The 21,194-nt window shown below is 39.4% G+C and overlaps 1 protein-coding gene across 5 annotated transcripts in view; it reads right to left on the bottom strand.

The window, feature by feature from the left end:
* Positions 1-19,248: 19,248 nt before the first annotated feature.
* The window catches only part of REPS2 (RALBP1 associated Eps domain containing 2), a 202,563-nt gene continuing 200,617 nt past the window's right edge, over positions 19,249-21,194 (bottom strand). For all 5 annotated transcript variants that reach the window (XM_003261098.4, XM_012500875.2, XM_030806746.1 and 2 more), the window contains one exon: positions 19,249-19,634. In XM_003261098.4, the coding sequence (XP_003261146.2) occupies positions 19,566-19,634 (69 nt within the window). In that variant the 3' untranslated portion in view covers positions 19,249-19,565. The remainder of the gene's footprint in view (positions 19,635-21,194) is intronic.

The raw sequence follows: 21,194 nt of genomic DNA, 5'->3' as shown, positions 1-21,194 counted from the left end.
ATGAGAAATAGAAGCCCCAAAGAAATCAACATAAAAAGCCCCCAGAACTGAGATCAGAATTGAGGTCTCCCAATCTTAACCCAGTCCTCTTTCTATATGACACTACCTCTATTTACCTTTTCCTCACCACATAATTGTGAATCCAGACTATAGAAACTTATATTTGGGGCTTAAAAATTCCCAAATCAGTATGTATACCTAAAATTGTCAGTGTACATATGTATGCACCACTGTGGAAAGAGCTAGTGGCCACCAACATGGCTGCTATGAGAGTTAAAGAAGATAGCATAAATGAGAAAGCACCCAGCATACAGCAGGGACTCTGTGTGACTGGGACATACACATGTGTGTAGAGAAGGGCAGAGAAGAAATCCCAGCTCTGTTTTCTCTACACATCCTCAAGTGTAGGCACACAATGTTCTGTAGCTCAGGCTGGAATATAAAATAAACTTCTCAGCCAGGAAGGTGGTTCTGCCAGGTCTCCTCTATGTCTGGGTGGACTCGTTTTTCTATAAACTTTATGGTCCTTTGCAAAGAATGACTACAAGTGCTGCAGATGTTGCAGGCTCCTGTGAGCAGATGTTCATGACTGTAAAAATCTCAGGGAAATTATAGCTCAGTCTTTTAAGTCAATGAGCTAAAACCCAACATAATGTTCTGGGCTCATTTATTATTTTCCGCCATTACAGCAGGCTGTGTATTAGTAGCAATGAAACAACTGCACTTCTTGGGGAGTAGCCCACGGTCACTGGAGTCCCAGATAAGCCCGATCACTCTGTGTCTTAGCCACTATAATTCTTTTTTTCTGGGCTTAACTGACAACACAAACCCTCTGGTACCAGAGGAGAAATACATTCAGGGACTCTGTGGGTGACAAAGAAAGCAACACCTCTTCCACCTCTCTTCCCACAGCAACTTCCAACCCCTCTACTGCTATTATCACACAGGTCAGCGGTGAGAGGATCAGAGCATCAAAAGAGAGCTTTGGAATTATTTGGCCTCCCTCTTGTGCTGGAACCCAATATAATCATAAAAATTATATATAATGATCATGAAGGCATAAAGGAATTTTAGGAATAGAGCATTAGAAGAAGCCACAGCTTGCCTGCTTTTTTCTTTCTCTCTTTTTTCTTTATTTCAGCAAATGCAAGGACATCTCTTTTGTTCACATATATATCAGTGCCTTTTGCAAGGAGGGGTCAGGTTACTTGTATAAAGCTATGAATAATTTCTCTTCAAGAGTAAGGACAGGGCATAACATTCTCACCACCATGAGCAAACAAGTACACAAGCTGTTCTTTTTCCTCCCCACCACCCAACCTCTCCTCCCTTCATACCACTCCTGCTTCCCAAGCTTAGAAGTAAATGAGTAATTAAAAACAACCTCCCTGGCATGATGCTTCAACATTAGGCCAGGGCATTGCAAAAAGCACGTTCCAAGTAATTTTCAAAAGCAGAATCTGTTCAAAAGCACACTCTGCTCCTCCCTCAGACAACTAAATAGGGTGCAGATTGGTTTACAATCTGATTCCCTGCAAATGGAATAAAAATGGAGTAGCAGCCCTTAAAACAGAATTCTGAGGAAAGCCACATGAAAATATTGAACCCACTTTAAATGCCCAAGGGGAGAACAAGATTCCCAGGAAGGCAAACACTATGAACAATTTCTAACCAGCAAACAAATAGGCACTTCATTGCTGAGCCCATCCCAAGCAAAGCAGCCAGAAGCCACCTTTGGTTCTTTTGGTGGCAGTAGGCAAAGGTCCAGGTTCCCTTAGTTTATCCAAACTGGTTCATCATCCACTTAAATATGCAGAGTTTGTTTTCAAAAGTCATTGCCAAAGGCTTCTCTCACAGTCTGACTGACTCAATAGATCCATGGAGTGAATCAGGGCTGCTTAGTAAGTTTGGTGGTCAGAAGCTGAAGAATTTCCCATCTGATGGTTTCTCTATGAAAATGACAAGTGTATTTCCTGTAAATTCAGTTCAAGTGGTGTGTGAGTGTGTGTGTATGTGTGTGTGTGTGTGTGGTGGTGGTGGTGGTGGTGGTGGTGGTGGTGGTGGTGGTGGTGGTGGTAGTGGTGGTGGTGGAATGTCTAGGAAAATGAAGAGGGTTAGAAATAACCCCTGCAGAAAATGGAAGAAGGGGAGCTAAGGACATAAAAGATAACTGATTCAAAAACACCACAGAATTGACCCAATAAAGGTTGATTAATTTTGTTCATCTTTTCGAATACCCAGATTTTGGTTTCATTGATATTTCTCTATTGTTTTTATATTTTCTATTTCATTAATTTCCATTCTAATCTTTGTTCTTTCCTTTTTTCTGCTTTCTTTGGGTTTAGTTTTCTGTTGTTTTTCTAATTTTCTAAAGGTGGAAAATTAGGTTATTGACTGGGGATCTTTCTCCTTTTTAATGTAGGTATGTACAGCTATAAATTTCTCTGTAAGCCCTGCTTTAGCTGCATTTCACAAGTATTGTCTATTTCTTGCTTCAATTTTGACAGCTTTTGCTTTATGTATTTTAGGACTCTGTTTTAAGGCAACATGTTTATGATTGTTATATCTTCCTGATGAATTGACTCTTTTATCATCATAAAATGTCCTTGTCACCAGTAACAATTTCTGTCTTAAAGTTTATTTTGTCTGATATTAGCATAGCCACTCTAGCTCTTTTTGATTACTGTTTCATGATATATCTTTTTCTGTCCTTTTGCTTTCAACTTATTTGTGTCTTTGAATCTAAAGTATATATCTTGTAGACCGTGTATTATTGGATCATGCTTTTTGTAATCTATTCTGTCAATCTCTGCCTTTTGATTGGAGTGTTTAACCCATTTATACTTAATGTAATTATTAATAATGTGAGATCTACATCTACCATTTTGCTATATTTTTGAGTCATTTTCTTAGTCATTGCCCTGGGTATTGGAACTTACATTTTAACATATAAAATTTGTATCTTAACGTATACAAATCTAGTTTCATAACTGATTTTCAATAATATACAAAAACTTTTCTCCTACATAGTTCCATTCCTTCCTGTCTCTTTTGTGCTGTTATTTTTCTACAAATTACATCTTTATACATTATATGTTCATCAACATATTTATAACTATTGATTTATGTAGTTGTCTTTTAAATCAGAGAGGAGAAAAGAAAGAGTTAGAAACAAAGTATATTTATACTGTTTTTTATCTTTACCTATGTAGTTACCTTTACTGGTGTTCTTTATTTCTTGATGTGGCGACTTACTATCTAGTGTTCTTTCATTTCAGTATTTAATATGTCTTGTAGGACAGGTCTGCTTGTGACAAATTCTTTCCATTTTTGTTTATTTGAGAATGACTTCATGTCTAAAGAACAGTTTTGCTGAATATCAAATTCTTGGTTGATACTTGTTCTTTCAGCACTTTGAATATGTCATCCCACTATTTTCTAGCTTCAGTGGTTTCTGGTGAAAAATCAGCTCTTAATCTTATTGAGCATCCCTTGTACGTGATGAGTTGCTTCTTTTTTGCTACTTTCAAGATTCTTTCTTTACCTTTGATTTTCAACAGTTTGATTATGAGGTATCTTAGTGTGATGCTCTGAGTTTTTCCAAATTGGAGTTCATTGAGCTTCTTGGATTTGTAGATTCATGTTTGTCATCAAATTTGGGAAGGTTTCATCCATTATTTCTGCACCTTTATCTGTCTTCTCTCTTTATGGGACTCCCACTATACAACTAGTGGTATGCTTGACAGTGTCCCATAGGCCTCTGAGGCTCTGTTCATTTTTCTTCATTTTTAAATTTCTTTCCTAAGAATGAACAATCTCAATTCACCTATCTTCAAGTTCACTGATTCTTTCTTCAGCCTAAAGAAATTCGCTGTTTTTCCCCTCTAGTACTTTTCAACCCTGTATTTTTATTTGTCTGCTTTTATAATTTCTATCTCTTTATTGGCATTCTCTATTTGGTGAGACAACATTCTCATGCTTTCCTTTAGTTTTTGAGATATGGTTTCCCTTCACTGTTGAATATATTTAAAAAGCTAATTTAAATTATGTATTTGTCCAATAAGCCCAAGATATGGGCCTCTCAAGAACAGTTTCTATTGATTGCTTTTACTCCCATATTTGGGGCATATTTTCTTGTTTCTTTTTATATCCTATAATTTGTCATTACAAACTGGACATTTTGTATAATGTGATGTGGCAACTCTGAAAATCAGATTCTTCCTCCTCCCCATGGTTTGTTGTTGTTGCTGTTTGGTATTGTTGCTCTTTGTTCAGTGACATTCCTGAACTAATTCTGTAAAGTCTGTATTCTTTGTCTCTACTCAGCTTAGTAGTTAATAATTGTACTGTCATTTCCTTAAATGCCTTGAACCATTAAATCTGAGTCTTTGCTGAGGGGCTTTCTGTGCATGTTAGGACACATCTTTAACACTCAGCCAGTATGAATGTTCTTACAGTTCTTGTCTAGATGCAGCCATTTTTCTTTAATTGTTATAAGCCATTGGTTAACTTACAGAACTAGTTTAGAACTCTGTCTTAGTCTTCCCTTTCTGCTTATGCAGAAGCCTAAGGTCAGTCAGAAGTGACCTTCTCAGTTATTTCTTGAGCATGTATGCAGCCCTGAGTATGCACTCAAACCTGTACATGTGAACATGTGTGTAGCCTTCTAAATTTCCAGGAATATGTGACAGCTTTTCAAGGCCATCTATGAACATCTCATTCCCTAGTTTTTCCATTTATGTTTTTTAGTTAGCTTGTTATTTGTCTCAACTTTTACCACTGCCTCAAGCAGCCATGATATTAAACAATTGTTGCCAATTGTTTTTGACAAATGCCCTTGAGGAGAAGGCAGTTCACACTGGATGAGGTCTGAGTCAGGTCGAATAAAGACAAGCATTGTGAGTGAGATTTCCCAGGGAAATATAAAATAGGTCAAATTATGACAGTTCTCTAAGAATGGGGCTTTAGAAGAGCGCCAACTCTGTTCTGACTCACCCAATGGCTACCAGGTTGCTGGTTTTCACTGCAGTTGCATAGATCAAGCACACCCAAGCCAGTCTTTACTTCTTTACTCTGCAGGCTATTAGTTTTCAAGGCTATCACAGAACTGGGGAGAGGAAGATGAGAAATGGACAAGTTAAAATATCAGAAGCAGCCACTAAGCCACTATACCTCTAGAATCTTTTCCATTTTCCAAAAGACAGTCTTTCATAAAAACCATGAATGCTTGGAGAGATCAGAAAGGGCCTTTTATCATTTGGTCTTTCCCCAATCCCATCCTACTCCAACTCCAAGGAATACCTGGTGGACACCATAATGTTGTAAACTGAATACAGACTTTGTATTAGTTTCCTATTGATGCTGTAGCAAATTGCCATAAACTTAGTGGCTTAAAACAACATTGATTATCTTACAGTCTCTTAGCTCAAAAACATGAGTACAGCATGGCTCAACTGAATCCTCTGCTTAGAGTTTCTCAAAAAAAAAAAGGCAGGAGATCAGCAGGGTTATGATACTTTCTGGAGGCTCTGGGGATGAATCTGCTTCCATGCACATTCAAGTTGTCGGCAGAATTCAGTTCCTTGTGACTATAGGGTTAAGGTCACTGTCTCCTCACTTGTTGCTAGCTAGAAACCTTTCTCAGTTCCTTATGGTTGCCTTGCATTCCTCATTACATTGCCCACTCCATCCAAGATAGTCTCCCTATTTTAAGGTCAACTGATTAGTAACCTTAATTGCATGTGTGAAATCCCCTTTGCCATGTAACATACTATAACCACAGGAGTAGCATCAGAGGGTGGAGATCATGACAGCCAAAATTCTGCTTACCACAGTCTGCCCTCTGGTGGCCCCTATAATTCCCATCCATTCCATATGCAAAATATATTCACCCCATCCCAAGGTCCCCAAAAGTCTCATCCCATTACAGCATCAACTCAAAGTCCAAAAATCTCATCTAAATCTCACTAGTTCAAAAGTTCCACATCTTGTCATTTACATCATCTAAACTAAGTACAGATACGGCTCTGGGTATAATCCCTACAACTTCTGGGGCACAATTCCTCTCCATCTGTGGATGTATGAAACTAAAGAAGTTATCTGCTCTCAACATACAATGGTGGGACAGGCATTGGGTAACATTTAAAGACATTATGTTTTTTAAAAAGAGGAAATGGAAGGGAAAAAGGGATCATTGACCCAAAGCAATTTTTAAGTCCAGCCAAACTCCATTAGGTTTCAAGGACTAGAAATAATCCTCTGTTGGCTCTCAACTTTACCTTCTGGGCTCTCAGCTTCACCCTCTGGACTCTTGGTCCCACCCTTTGAGTCATCCTCCCTTTTTTATGAAAGTTGGTATTTGTTTGTACCTAAGTATTTATATCAGCTTGCTGCCTGCCAGCAGAGTTTGGGGGATATAACAGCCTTCTTCCATTTAATATACTCTCTGTTCCTTTTGGTGCAAGCCAACAGTGTTTCTATTGGTATACAATTCTTAAGAACTTTGGTAATCTCCCATGGATGTCATGGAATGAAAGCCAGGTCCTTACAATTTTTGAAATAACTTCATCTGTTTTTGACTTCTGCTAAAATGGCTGAGGGATAATGCTCTTAAGCTTTCTAAAGACCCCCTGGTTTGACTGTGAGAATCTGTGAGTCACACATTTAACCTCTTTAGAAAGCCTTTATGTGACTGAATACTTTGACCTTGGCAATCCCAATAGACTAAGGATTTCCCAAACCATCAAGTACTGGTTCCCTTTTGTTTAATGGTTCTTCCCTCAACTTATCTCTTTCCTCTCACATTTAGCTAAAAAGAAAAAGAACAAACCAATGTGTACCTTCAACATTTTGCTTGGAAATCTCCTCAGTGAAATTTATAAGTTCATCATTCACAAGTTCTGCTTTCCACATTATTGTCGGACACAATTCTGGTAAGCTCTCTGCCACCATAACAAGGATCCTGGGTAAGTCACTTCACTTCTCAAGGTTAAAGATTTCCTCACCTGCATAATAATTTCAATTTCAAATAGTTTCAATTTTTAGGAGAGAGAATTCCACAGAATGATCTTAATCATCTTCTGAGTGGCTTTGGATTTTAGACATCACTGGATTTCACAAAAAGAAGGATGTCATCAAATCATCCAGTGGTCACATTTTGGCCAGTTCAAGGAAAGGAGGAGGGTCAATTTGGCCAAGTTGTTTGCCCATCTTTAAATCAAGAGTGGACTGGTGGTATTTGAGATACTCTCTGGGACAGGGGTCACATCTATTTCCCAATGTTCAGCACAATTCCAAGGCCTCACAGGTAACCAGGCAGCAGTCAATTTTTAATTTAACAAACACATGTCTAGCACTTACTAGGCACTGTTTTAAGTGATGTGCATTGGGAGGGTGGGGGGCACTATTATCGGTAACATATAGATGATGGAGTGAGGCACAGAGAAGCAAATAACTTGCCGAAGTTTACAAAGTTATAAAGGAATAGAGACAGGATTTGAATCCAGGCAGTCTAACTCCAAACCCTATGCTTTTATCAACTATGTTATGCTTCCAGGGTGCCATCCTTCAGGCCACCTACTCTTATTCGTCCTAACAGTGGGGTTACAAGAGGTAACAAGAGGAAATTTTCTCCAACCTCACCCCATTGCCTCCAACTTAAGTAAGAGTGGTGCTTGAAGAAGGAAAGAGACTAGAACCAGAGTTTGGGAAGGAGGTAGAAAGTAAGGAAGTTGGATATTAATGAGCTTGAAACGTAAAAAGTTCAAACTCAGTCTGTTTCTGCATGACTTCTGCCTCATTGAAGCTTGAAGCTGACTTCCCAGGTCTCTAAAGTGTCATCCGGGGAGGCTGAGAAATTCTAGAGTCAGAGAGCAAACAAAGTGAAAAAGGGATCAGTTGTGGTCTTCACAGAGCCAAGCCAAGCTGAACACACAGTGGGAGCCAATGAAAACAATTTGATGGAATCATATTTTGAAATATTCTTTAATTATTGCATCTATCAGGAAGAAAGTTTTATTTAAGACCTAAACTCACTATAACCAGCCGTTCTGCCATCTAAGGGAAAATTCTTATTATTTGGAAACAGATGTCTACATTGTTGTTTCCCCTCACTGAGGCTGGTCGAGTAAAGAATGAGAAAATGTGGAAATGTTAAAGCCTCTTTCATTCTTCTGTGCTGCTGAAGGTGAGGTCGCAAACAGGCAATGCGTGGGCCCAACCTGGCTTGCAGACCTGTTTTGTTTGGCCTGTGTATTGTCAGCCTGCACAGTGGTTTCTTTCCCCTCAGTGTTTTAAATTAGACATAGTTGCCAACATAGAAAAAACAGGCAAGTATCCTTGACAGATGTATTGCAAATAAGTTCTACTGTTCTTCGGCTTGCCAAAACTCTCTTAGTCCTGAATTCTGATAAAAAGTTCTTAACTTTAATGAAATTCAATGTATCAATTTTTTTTCTAAAGTTAGTCCTTTGTATGCCCTGTTTAAAAAACTTTTCAGGAGACACATGAAGATATTATCCTATGCATTCTTCTAGAAGCTGTATTGTTTTACCTTTCACATTCAGATCTATGATACATATTGAATTAATTTTTCTGCATGGTAGGTTTTCTGGGTTCATTTTTTTCCATGTGGATATCCAATTGCTCCACCATCGTTTATTGAAAAGAACATCTTTTCCACCACTGAATTATGATGGCTTTTTAAAAATATATATATAAGTTAAGGGATCATATATGTGTGGCTATGTACTTGGGCTCTCTATTCTGTACCATTAACCTATCATTTGCAACAATATTACACTGTCTTAATTACTGTAGCTATGTAAGTCTTGGAACCTGGTAGTCTAAATCCAAGTTCGTTCTTCCGTATTATCTTGATGATTCATTGTGCTGCACACTTACATTTGGTGCATGTGTGTATGTAACAACCCAACTAAAAAAGTAAATAACACAAAAGGGGATTACTGTGGGATGAGGGAGGCAAGATATTGAGTCTCTCTCAAGGAATCTGACATTTATCAACACAGGTGCCTGCATGGCAATAATTTAGGGCTGCCTTTATACACAGGGTATGCAGTCTCCAATTTGCCACAGTCCCCACCATTACCCCATTGTTCCCTACCACTGAAGCAGATGGGCCAGTGCCCACTTCTCATCTTACTCCTGACTCACTTCATTCAATTTATATTGCCACCTGAACCCTGGTGATATTTGAATTAATGGACTAATTTACCAGAACCTGTTGATATAGCTTTGACCATGTGAAGGGTTATTCCTGATAATGGTAAGAAGGCTAAATTGCTATGGGTAATTGAGAGAAAGGGAGAGAAGGCTGAGGGCTCTTCTGTAACAGTTTCTCAATCTTAGCACTATTGACATTTTGGGCCAGATCATTCTTTGTTGTGGGGGACTGTCCTGTGCACTGTAGGATATTTGGCAACATCCTTGGCCTCCACCCACTAGATGCCAGTAGCATCCCCCAGTTGTGACAACCAAAACTATCTCTAGGCATTGCCAAGTTGCAGACATTGCCAGACACTGCAGAGGCAGAATTGCACTCAGTTGAGAACAACTGGCCTAAACCCATAATGGAAACAGTAAGCGTAGAAGAGATCTGATGTGGGGGTAGAATAACTGGGTTAGAAATGGTTACAGGACCCCTAAATTTCCCACCTCCTCACCTTCCTTCAGCCAGCAGAAGCAGAACAATACATCTATAAAAAGCAAAAAGAAGAACACTTTAAGAGAGAGAGTGGACTATGCAGCATGGAGCCATAAAGAGGACAATTGCATCACCAACTCCAAGGGCTGTTCTTATCACATAAAATACAAGGTGATGTCCTTGCCATGGTCAGAAATTTTTTAAAAAATAAATTTAAAAATACAACATAAACAATGTCCCCTGGAGCTGTGCAATGTGGTGGTTCTGGATATAAACTATTTAAAAGCTCTCATCTCTCTAAATATTCTATGAATTTTGCCCCATTTCCATTCCACCCCATCCTCCATACACATACACACAAATGCCTCATGTAAATGATATTTTGGGGGAAAATAGATGGTCAATCTATCAAACTAATGCCTAGGAAGCATATCAGAGCCAGAAGTGACTAGGATAAAAACATCGGTCCCTCCACCATTACCTCTGCCTCTCAGAACTTCCAGAAAGATTGGGATGCAGGCTCCCAGCACACACGGGTTGAAGTTCAAGCCAATTTCATTTGAATTTCAAAGGACCTGCATCACAATTCTCTGTATCTGTATTTAATTTACTTTGGTTTCCTTTATTCCATTCCCTATGCATTATCTTTCTTCCCCCGGCTTTCCTTCAGCCTTGTAGTTTTTATTAACTCTAACACAGGGATCAAGGCACTCACTCTGTTCTCTGAGTGCTATGCCCAGGATAGAAATGGTCCACCCCAGGTACAAGAATAAGGGGTGTATTCTCTGTAGAAAACGTTAAAACAATAAAATTGACTAAAAGTTAGTTGGCTTTTATCATCACCATGAACCCGTTAAGTCTAAACAATGTCAATGATAAAATACTCATCCTCCTAAAAAATATTTTGTTGGTCTACATTCTAAACAATTACTGTGGCTATTGTTGAGTTTTAAAATACATATATATATGTATTTTATATATATATATACACACATACACACGTGTGTGTATATATATGTGTGTGTGTATATATATACACACACACACATATATAATGTCTTCTGCTGATGATGCTAGAGGATTTTCACAGGTGAATCTTGAAATTTTTACAGTTTCTTTGTCAATTCCTTCTTTCTGCCAAATCTGCTAAGAGGATTTCAGGGCAAATAAAGGAAAATATATCTGGGTTATAATTTAATACCCAAAGATAAAGATCCTTTTCCCTCTATGTTTGAAAGAAAAATGCAATGAGGTAAACACCACTCAGAGTCTGGAAATACTTTTGTTCACACTTCCAGAACACTTCACATTTGAAAAACAATACGGCAGGGTTCTTTGAAGTTACAGTTTGCCATGGAGATGCTCTACTTGAAGCATTTTCTCCTGCAGGCTTGGTAATTTTTCAAAAGTGTTTAATAAACTCATAGAGCCCTCTTGTTCAAAAGGAATTGTATATTTCAGCTTCATTTCCACACTCTTTATTTCTGCCCTTTGATAGACTTCTTGATAAAAAGGGAGTCCTGCACCTCTCAGTCATCTCAGGGCCCATGACATCTCCCCTTTCAAAAAGAGCTGAAGATAGAAAAAGTCTCACATCATTCACTAGGACTCCTGCTTACCAGGGTTTAGTCACTTGTGTTCTGGGCTTTGGTCCTTTGCCCAAACACATACCAGAAGATATATAACAAATTAAACTAGCAGGTTTGGTCCATGTTAAAACATTAGTTTACAATCTTCCAGTAAAGCATTTCCTTTCTAGAGAGTAGGAAAAATTTGGGAGAACACAAATCATTCCTTGAATACTCATGAAGTAAGCAACTTCATGCACTTCTTAAATCTTGAAAAGAGCTGTAATCTCAGGGTGGTTTATGCCTTCTCAAGCAAGGCCTTCCCATTTGGCCTCATGCCCTACCTTTGCGTCCTTCTCTGCTCCATATTCCATATCCATCTGCTATAATTTGAATGTTTGTCCCCAGCAAAACTCACATTGAAACTTAATCCCCAAAGTGGCAGTGTTATGAGGTGGGGCCTTTGAGAGTTAATTAGGTCATGATGGCTGCCCTCATGAATGAATTAATCCATTCATGAATTAACGGGTTATCATGGGATTGGGACTCGTGGCTTTATAAGCAGCAGCAGCAGAGAGACCTGAGCTAGCATACTCAGCTCCCTCACCATGTGATATCGCCCGCCACCTTGAGACTCTACAGAGAGTCCCACCAGCAAGAATGCCCTCACCAGATGTGGCCCCTCGACCTTGGACTTCTCAGCCTCTATAACTGTAAGAAATAAATTTCATTTCTTTATAAATTATCCAGTTTTGGGTATTCTGTTATAAGCAACAGAAAACAAATTAAGACACCATCTATTCCATCCACATGAGAATTTCTTTGCAGTTCCAGAATATATCATGTTCTTATCCTATCCCGCCTTAGCACATGCAGCTCTCTCTGCCTGGAATATCCTCTTCTTCCTAGTAAGTGCCTATCCCTCTTTTAAGAGTATTCCATGAAGCCTTCCTGAATCCTCATAATCTGAGTTAAATACCCCTCCTGTGTGTTCTCAGAGCAACCTGGCCTTGCGTCTTCTGGTACATACTGTGTTCACCAAAACTTTTTCCTCTGGAGCTCACAGCTAGACTACATTTCCTGGTCTCCCTTGTGGTTAACTTTTGTCAGATGATTGAATTCCAGCAAATGAAGAAAAGTGATGTGTGTTACTTCTGTGAAAGGTAATTGTATCTTCTCCACCATCTCTCTTTTCTCAAACCATTGGCTAAAGGGAGGAAACTCCCCAGCCCTAGGGGACAATGGCGCCACACATGTAAGGAGTCTGGGTCCCTGAACAACCACAAGGAAAACAGGACAACTGTAAGCACCCACCCTGGATGGTGAGGTGAATGAGATTCATTGAACTCCCAGGGTTCTTTGTTACAGCAGTTGTCCTACCCTTATACAACATAGCACCTATCCCACTCTGCACTGCAATGCATTTGTAGGTCTCTGTCCCACTGGACTGTGGGCTCCTTGGGGGAAGGAGTTGTGTCTTCTTAGTCTCATCTCCAGCTCCTAACACAGTGCTCAGTTAAACAGGAGGAACACATTAAATAAATATCGATGGAAGGAGAGTCATGGGAAGGAACAAACTCATGGATAGAAAATGTAGCACAGCAAAAACTATGCCCTGGAAACACAATTAGCCTTTGCTCTGAATCAGCTGAGACTCTGGATGAGTCAGTTTTGCCTTTCTGCACCACAGTTTCTTTGACTATAAAATGAGATTGGCTAGTCAGTAGTTCCAGCTTTAGCGTACATCAGCATCACCCAGAGGGCTTATTAACACATGGATTGCTGGGTCCCACTACCAGGTTCCTGATTCAGTTGGTGCAGGGCAGGGGTGGCAAGAATTTGCATTTCTAGTAAGTCCCTGATGATGCTGATATTGCTAGTCTGGGGACCACACTTTGAGAACTGCTTGCATAGATTATCTCAGATCCTTTTTATCTCTAAAGTAAATGACCCAGTCATCCATATCAATGCTTAGGAATGGTCAGGGCCTGGTGATCTCCAGCATCCAAGCTTATGGGCCAAATGATAGATGATTCTTCCAGAGTTAGTTTGTCCTTTGGGACTACTAGATTGGAAACATCCTATGTGTAGCCCACCATTTGCATTCACAATATGGAATAAAACCCCTCACCCAATAGGAGAGGTTACCTCCCCAAATTATTCAAATTTTAAAGGTAAGAAACTGTAACTAGGGTGCCAGATTACTTGGTTGAGATTTCAAGCCAACTCTTCCTGATTCTTCCCCATCACCCCAACTCCAGCTAAAGACATCATGATGGGAATATTTTTGAACAAAAGAACAGTGACAAGATAAAGCAAATAATCTGGCCCCACATTAAGCCAAGTTTTCAATTTAGCAGATCTTTAAAATGCACTGTGAGTCAGCCATGATATCCTATGACTGCCAAGTGTTTACTGTGTGCAGTTATTTAAGAACCTGTCTTAGATCACCAGGAGGTAAAAGTAACCAAATCTCAGACTTTCACTTAATTGGAAAGACTCCCAACTCCTTTTCCCATCATTTTCATTAAATGCATGAGACCAAATGCAAATCACAATATATTGACACCAAGACTCCATAAAACCCACACTTAGTTATCATACATTTATTTTTAACATAGCACCCCAGTTTCACATCATGTATATTTTCCAAAGTTGGAGATCTTTAACTATGTTCTTCACAGACTTCAACAAGTGTGAAAAAGAGGCAGTAAGGTTAGCTTGAGTCTACAAGTCACAATCCAAATATAGGACACCTATGTTTAAGGTCAATATACATAATGTTCCCAATGCTTAGCAAATGAATGAGACTCTGGCTGAGTAAAATATTAACACAACTTGTTAGCACATTATCATGAAAAGACAGAAGGCATCAAATATATACTTTGCTGTTACACTTTTTACTGTTCAATGTACTTGTAGTGAAAAAATATACATTTTTACTTTCAAGGTTAAAATAGACCATCAGCTCATTATCTCTCTTAGCCAATAGCTATGAAGACTAAAATGGCTCTTCTTGCTTCTGGCTCACTTGAACATCTTATTTGTGCTGAAGACAAAAAGGATGGCAGTGCTAAAGAAAAGGGTATACCCGGTTCCCAAGATAGGTGCGGTTGAGGTTCTCGCACAAGGTGACTTAAAACAAAAATAACACAACTCAGTTGATCCAATCTCCACACAATGGGGTTGCAGAATCAACTGTTCCAGCCCCAGGGAAGAGCTCCCTGAAAGAGCTTTAGGATCTAGCCCTGTTGTTCAACAGAGGGCTTCAGGATGGAATTGGTATCTGAAGGTTTCTTTACTGTAGTTCCCAAATTCCAATTTAAGCCCTTTTAAAGTCTGGTGTCTTCTGGTCTTCAGAGTCATAACCCCACTTCTCTAATATCCCACAGCCATGACATTAGCTTACAGCAAGACCAGAGTATTCACAAAACATGAGAAAATGAGCATTACCCAATTGTTGACAGCAGAGCAAGGCTTCTATAACTAGAACATGTCCTGTGTATTGAAACCCTGCAGTGCCTCCTAGAAAAGGTTCCTTTATCATCATGTGTGTTGGCATGTGTAGAAAATAACTATACAAGCCTAAAAGCAACTGTGTACTTCGGATGTCTTGCTCATACTACCAGACTGACTGCTTTAAGGCATGCATGTAACACAGCCTACAAAAGCCTTTTTTAGAGGAGGGCAACAGCTCTTCGAATCTGCTTGCATTGCTTTTAAAGTCTGGCCCTCCATGTCTGCTGCTCTTGGGAAATTCACATAACCAGATGCATTTCTCCTTACAAACAAGCAAAGCAGGGTGGCTCACAGAGTAATACCCACATTCAAATTGCCATCAATGACTGACCTATCGGTGCTGGTGGGATCTCCCTTAGCTTGTGCTGAAGGAGGAACAAGACGTGAGCTGAGGACTCCAAAAACACAAATCCCCACTTCTTACTAGGAAATTGAACCATAGTCATGATACAAAAAAAAAGTAACAAAACACCCATAACTAAAGTATAAATTCAACTGATCCTTTGAAATCAGAGTTTTAAAAGAATACACTTGAAACAGTAAAGCAGTTAGAAAGAAAAACCAAAATTACCAGTGTTCTCTTTAAACAGAGTGGGAAAACACCTCTTAACTACTATTTCATTTTGTTCACATTCAGAATGTTCAAACCAGAACCTAATGATCCCTACTTGTCAATAATATGGGAAGCTCTGGTTGCTATGACATGTTATATTCTTTTCTTTTTATTTTTAAAACCACATTCCCTTGGCGATATCTAGTGAGAAGGTGTGATTCTAGTTTGTGTTGAACAAATGTTTTTAGCTCTAAGGTGTTATACTGTAATTGAGATCTTTCCAACTACTGCTTGAAAGTAGACATTGGCAAATGCCTGCCTTAATTGCAAAAAACATATGAATTCCAATATTACCTTATTGATCTTCTGAGTACACATCTATTATTACCATGGCTGTGAGATCATTTAAGAAACAGACAAATGTCATTTAGAAACAGACTATAGAATCAAATCACAACTAAAGAGAATGCTTTATGATAGCTCAGACAGTGGTAGGAAATCAAAGGCAAATTCACATTTTTGATTACTCACCCTAAAATATGCTGAAATTGAACATTTGTGACCCAAGTAACTAAAAATACATTGAAGAAAACTATAACTTAACTACATATTGAGTTCATTTCAATCGCAGTAGTCTATTTTAAAAACAACCTCCCATAAGGAATACAGGAATAGAATCCATTGAAAGCAACAGCTGTCAAAAACTCTGCCAAGAAACTCAGAGTAACTTACTGCATCATAAAAGGTGAGGTGTTCAGGAAAACAAATAGCTCAGTCATATTCTTTTCTTTCAGATTTTGTCACTTCAATCCAAGAGAAATTTCTAGAACTAAACTCCCTAAAACATGTATTCAAATTTAAAGACTAATTACGTCAATGAAATTCAACATGATAAACAGAAAAAAAACCCTCCTAATCTATTTTTAGTATTGATAGAGGGTAGAGAATCTAACTCAAAGGCCATAAAATCAGGTTGGCGCCCCAAATCTGCCACTAGTTACCTCTTTCTATGGATTTTTTGGGCCAGCAACTGCTTTCTCCACATGCAAACTGCAAGTGATGGGTACCAGTCCTGCCCAGCTCTGACACCCTATTCTCCAGTGACAGTAAGATGGGCACAGCTTCCAGCTAAGCTGCCTCCTCTCCCAATCATGCCCAAGCACTTGTTTAATATTTGTAAAGCAGTTAGATCCTTCCAATTAAGGCAAATATCTGCCTCAATTACAACATATACATTCATTCCAGATATCTACCTTTTAGTTTTGCTTTGATGTCTGCTGGATAGGAAAGTAGCAAAAGCAATATGCCACATACGAGAGATGCCGAGGGACCAAATAAGCCAGCTGTCGGCTACTACTGTGCTTTCATCTGTGGGACTGTAGGATCCCAATGGGGGAAGACCACTTAACAGCAAGGTAATTCAACCCCTATGGATGGGGACAACATTGACCTTCTGTCTATAGAATTCTCCCCAACAGGCAGGTCTAATCTTGGAGTAGTTTTATGGAAGAGGTATAATGGTGATTTCAGTAATTCAGCCATCCTATAAATCACATTAAAGGCTCATAGAAATATTATCAGGCGTTACAATCCTAAATTAAAGTGCACATCCTAAGAAAACACAGAAAGAGAGGATGAGCACTACTTAGGTAATAATAATAGTAGTGTGTCATTACTTGTGTGTTATGCACACACATTTAACTGTTTTTTAAAAATTCACTTCTAAGCAACTAATAAACTGTGGTTACAGTTAAGTCCACCCAAGAAGGTAGGTATAGTTATTATTAGTGTGTGCTTGCCTATCTTAAAATATTGATGAGATTATGAAACTCAGGGGAATTTGATTGTCCAATGCAAGTTTTTTCCCTTAATGAAAACCAAGCCAACCAAACAAAACCCCAACCTCCCAATATGGCTCACTCTGGCACTGACTTCATGGAGGGGAGGGGAAAAGCATGTCAATATTTTTAAAATGAACACTGCAGACTAACATTCCTTAGTTTATACGTCTGCCTAATGGAAATGAAGTGCTATCCCAACTGAGAGCATATGTACTGGAAGATTATGAGATAAAGTGCACATGCTAGTATTTCCTGGATTGAATTTACCAAAAGCCAAACATGCTGTGAAACGTCTGCAATAAGAACGGTGTTGATAGCCGGGCGGGTGGCTCACGCCTGTAATCCCAGCACTTTGAGAGGCCAAGGCGCGTGGATCACTTGAGGTCAGGAGTTCGACACTAGCCTAGCCAACATGACAAAATCCCATCTCTACTAAAAATACAAAAATTAGCCGGCCGTGGTGGTGGGCGCCTGTAATCCCAGCTACTCAGGAGGCTGAGGCACGAGAATTGCTTGAACCCGGGAGGTGGAGGTTGCAGTGAGTCAAGATTTTGCCACTGCACTCCAGCCTGGGTGACAGAGCGAGACTCCATCTCAAAAAAAAAAAAACAAAAACACTGCTGATAAAATTTGTTGTAGCCCCTAGATCTCAGAACATGGAAAAAGCAGTTGCCTAAAAATTTGTGCTGACCCATTCATAATCTTCGGAAGAGTTTAAACTTACTCCCAACCCTTCCCCCACAAAAACAAAAAAGGCAGCAAATGGGGAAGAAAAAAAGGGAATAGGGAAATAGTTCAAGTTTCATGATTTTCAAAATCCTTAAATATGCACGGAGTAGATTTGACAATTTGTTTTTCTGTGGAAAAACATCATCTGTTTGAGCCTTTATCCTCTGCCATTAAGCTATTGATAAAGTTTGCCAATGGACTAAGGAAACATTAAATAAATGCCTGCTTGTTCTAAAAGCTCTCAACTCTATTGAAATCAAAGGCTGAATCCCACATATTGCAAACCTATCCAAAACTGCTTCAAAGACCCTGTACACCCCCACCCTGCTACCCTAAGAATGGGGAAATTAGTAAAATGCAAAAGAGACAGCATCTCTTGCCATTAGTCTCTCAAAGTGGTGTTAACGCTGGCATGCCCTGTGAGGGTCAGTAGCCCTGTGCCCCCAAGGTCCCATTTTCAACTTGGGCTTTAAGGAGAAGCAGTAGCTACTTAAATTTCTGTAGGATACTGGCTTCTGCAATTTGAGCTTACTGTTTTACATTACCTACACTGGAGTTAATTGGGCTCCTCTGAATCTGATATAAACCAATCACTTCCCAAGAATACACTTTACAGAGAACAAAACAGTCATATATCCAGCATGAGGACCACTTTCTTTATCTCTTCATACCCCATACATTTGCAATCCAGGTTAAAATAAAGATTAAAATAACTACTAGAGATTGTTGGTAACAACCATTTCCCCTTCTTCCCCAGTTTGGATACCTGGGTTCAAACAACAAATGTTTATCAATCCTAACAGTCTCATCAGCCTTTCGTATTTGATGGGTGGTTTCCAAACTCATGCATTTACAGATATATTATCCCATGCAGGATAAAAGTAGAGATCTGGCAACTATTTATTTAATTTGGTCAGGCAAGGCAGTCAAAGCAGACTTCTCTTGCCCAAAAATTTACATGAAAGGACTGAGTTGTCTGGGTTGACAGCCTAGCTTGGCCAAGTTAAATAGCTCATTGCCAAAACCTCCACTTTACAGAGGTGTAAAGACCCAGTAAGTCTTTGACATTCAATAGAAAACAATAGTCATGTATTATTTATAGCTAGATATAATATCAAAATGGCACTAGAGAAGCAATTTTTGGCATATAGTGGTAGAGGGCACAGCGCCAGTCTAAATCTGATGCTTTTATTTTAGCTTTTGTTTTTATTATGGTCACACCAATGACTATCTAGTTGGAATCCCAATTACTCAGGAAACCAACCTACTCTATGTGATATACATACAAAAAGCATCCTGAAAGTACTTGGTTACAAGCATCCTGAAGGTTCTTGGTTATAAGGTTTTATAGAAAACATAAATTCTTTAAATAAATAATGCTCTAAGTTATTTTTATTTGCTAGAAGACTGATTTTTGGTAAGGAGCAGCATCTAATACCTTGCAGAAGTACTTAAGAATAGGAGACAAATTCCACTGATAATTAGCATTTCAAGTGTGATAATCAGTTGAAGTATTTTTTCCACCACAGTAAAACATACAAGTGAAGTGCAAGAGAAAAGGTCATACGGATTATATTTTGCTGCTCACAGCTTTTGACACAGTCAAACATCTATGACAAGTAGTTGGGTTCAAAACATTCAAAAGAAAGATCTTGGCAGACAAGGTCACCCACTGTCACTTGAACCATGGGGGGTCACAACACAGTGACTGGACGAAGTTGTTCCAATTGGTTTTCCAATGCAATTCGTTCTTGATGAACCTCCTGAGTTGTACAAAACACAAGAAAAACAAAAAAGCAAAGGGGTCATTTCTTGAATTCATCCCTACTTCATCAGATATTAAAAGGAAACTTATAACTGGACCCACAAATACAAGTGCTGTATAACTCAAGAACAGGAGGACTGGGAGGTATCAGATTTAATGCTGGTGACCAGACAAAAGGGGCTTCACAATTGTAATCTCTCAACTGCTTTCTGAAGTTGATGAAATGAAACTGACCTACTCCCCTCTACTACCCTGCCCTAGTTTTAGCCTGTTTTAACAAGATCAGTAGCTGGTAGAGACAGTCATTAAAAATTAAAAGACTAGGAGAGAGCAGAAAGCAAAAACAGACTCCCAATACTGAGCAGTGAGCCAACAGGACTTAAATTTCTAGTTGCAATCTCTGGCTTGTAATCCCGCACCATACTCAGTCAGGTCTGAGGGCCAAAAAGGTACGCTAGTTGCCACTCCACCAAAGTCTCATCCAGGTTTCTGCACAACATATGGTGTAAGGTACGACATCTGGGTGAAAGGTAGAAAAGAGGCTGAGCAATTTGCTATTTGGGAATTCAAACTTTTGGGCCTAAAATAGATTTTTTGGCAGGAAGAGAGGGGACACATAAAGGTATTCAAGTAGAATCAGTCAAGGTGGGAAAGAATCCTGTATAAAGGCTGAATTGTGAGATTCAGAAGAATCAGCATACTAATAGTCAGTATACAACTTCACAAGCATTTATTCACATGCTCTCCTAGCCACCCAGCCAGAAGTCTTTTGGTTTCTATCTCCTACAGGTGAGGTAATGCTCTAGCTGTGATGGTATCAGCAAAGAATATGCCAGATCAGAGCAATAGGGCTTATATTCAAATGACTTGAGAAAGATAATAAAGTTAATGAACAAGATACTTCCAGAAGGAAATAAGATAACATAATAGAGAGTAACAGAGGGGGATCTGGGATAAAGGAGAGAGAGTGCCCTGGGAAGGCTTCTCAGAGTTAGCACTACTTGAGCAAAGACTTAAATGAAATGAGGAGTGAGCCATATGAAGATATGAGGGGAAGGATATTCACAGAGACAAAAGGGCAACTGCAAAGGCCCTGAGGAGCGAGTGAGTTTGGTGAATTTGATGAACAAAAAAGCCTGTGTGACCTGAGTAGATGGAACAAGGAAGACATTGGCAGGAAATGAAGTCAGAGATTTAAGCAAGGAGCCAGATCGTACAGGGCCTTGTGGGCAGAGGAAAGAGTATGGAAGTGTAGCGGGGATGGCATTGACAGTTTCTTTTTTTTTTTTTTTTTTTTTTTTTTTTGAGACAGAGTCTGGCTCTGTAGCCCAGGCTGGAGTGCAATGGCACTATCTCGGCTCACTGCAAGCTCCGCCTCCTGGGTTCACGCCATTCTCCTGCCTCAGCCTCCCGAGTAGCTGGGACTACAGGCACCCACCACCACGCCCGGCTAATTTTCTGTATTTTTAGTAGAGACGGGGTTTCACCATGTTAGCCAGGATGGTCTCGATCTCCTGACCTCGTGATCTGCCCACCTTGGCCTCCCAAAATGCTGGGA

The sequence above is a fragment of the Nomascus leucogenys genome, chromosome X, assembly GCF_006542625.1.
Source record: "Nomascus leucogenys isolate Asia chromosome X, Asia_NLE_v1, whole genome shotgun sequence".
Lineage (NCBI taxonomy): Eukaryota > Metazoa > Chordata > Mammalia > Primates > Hylobatidae > Nomascus > Nomascus leucogenys.
The sequence above is the reverse complement of the archived record's forward strand: the minus strand, read 5'-3'. Positions and strand labels throughout refer to the sequence as shown.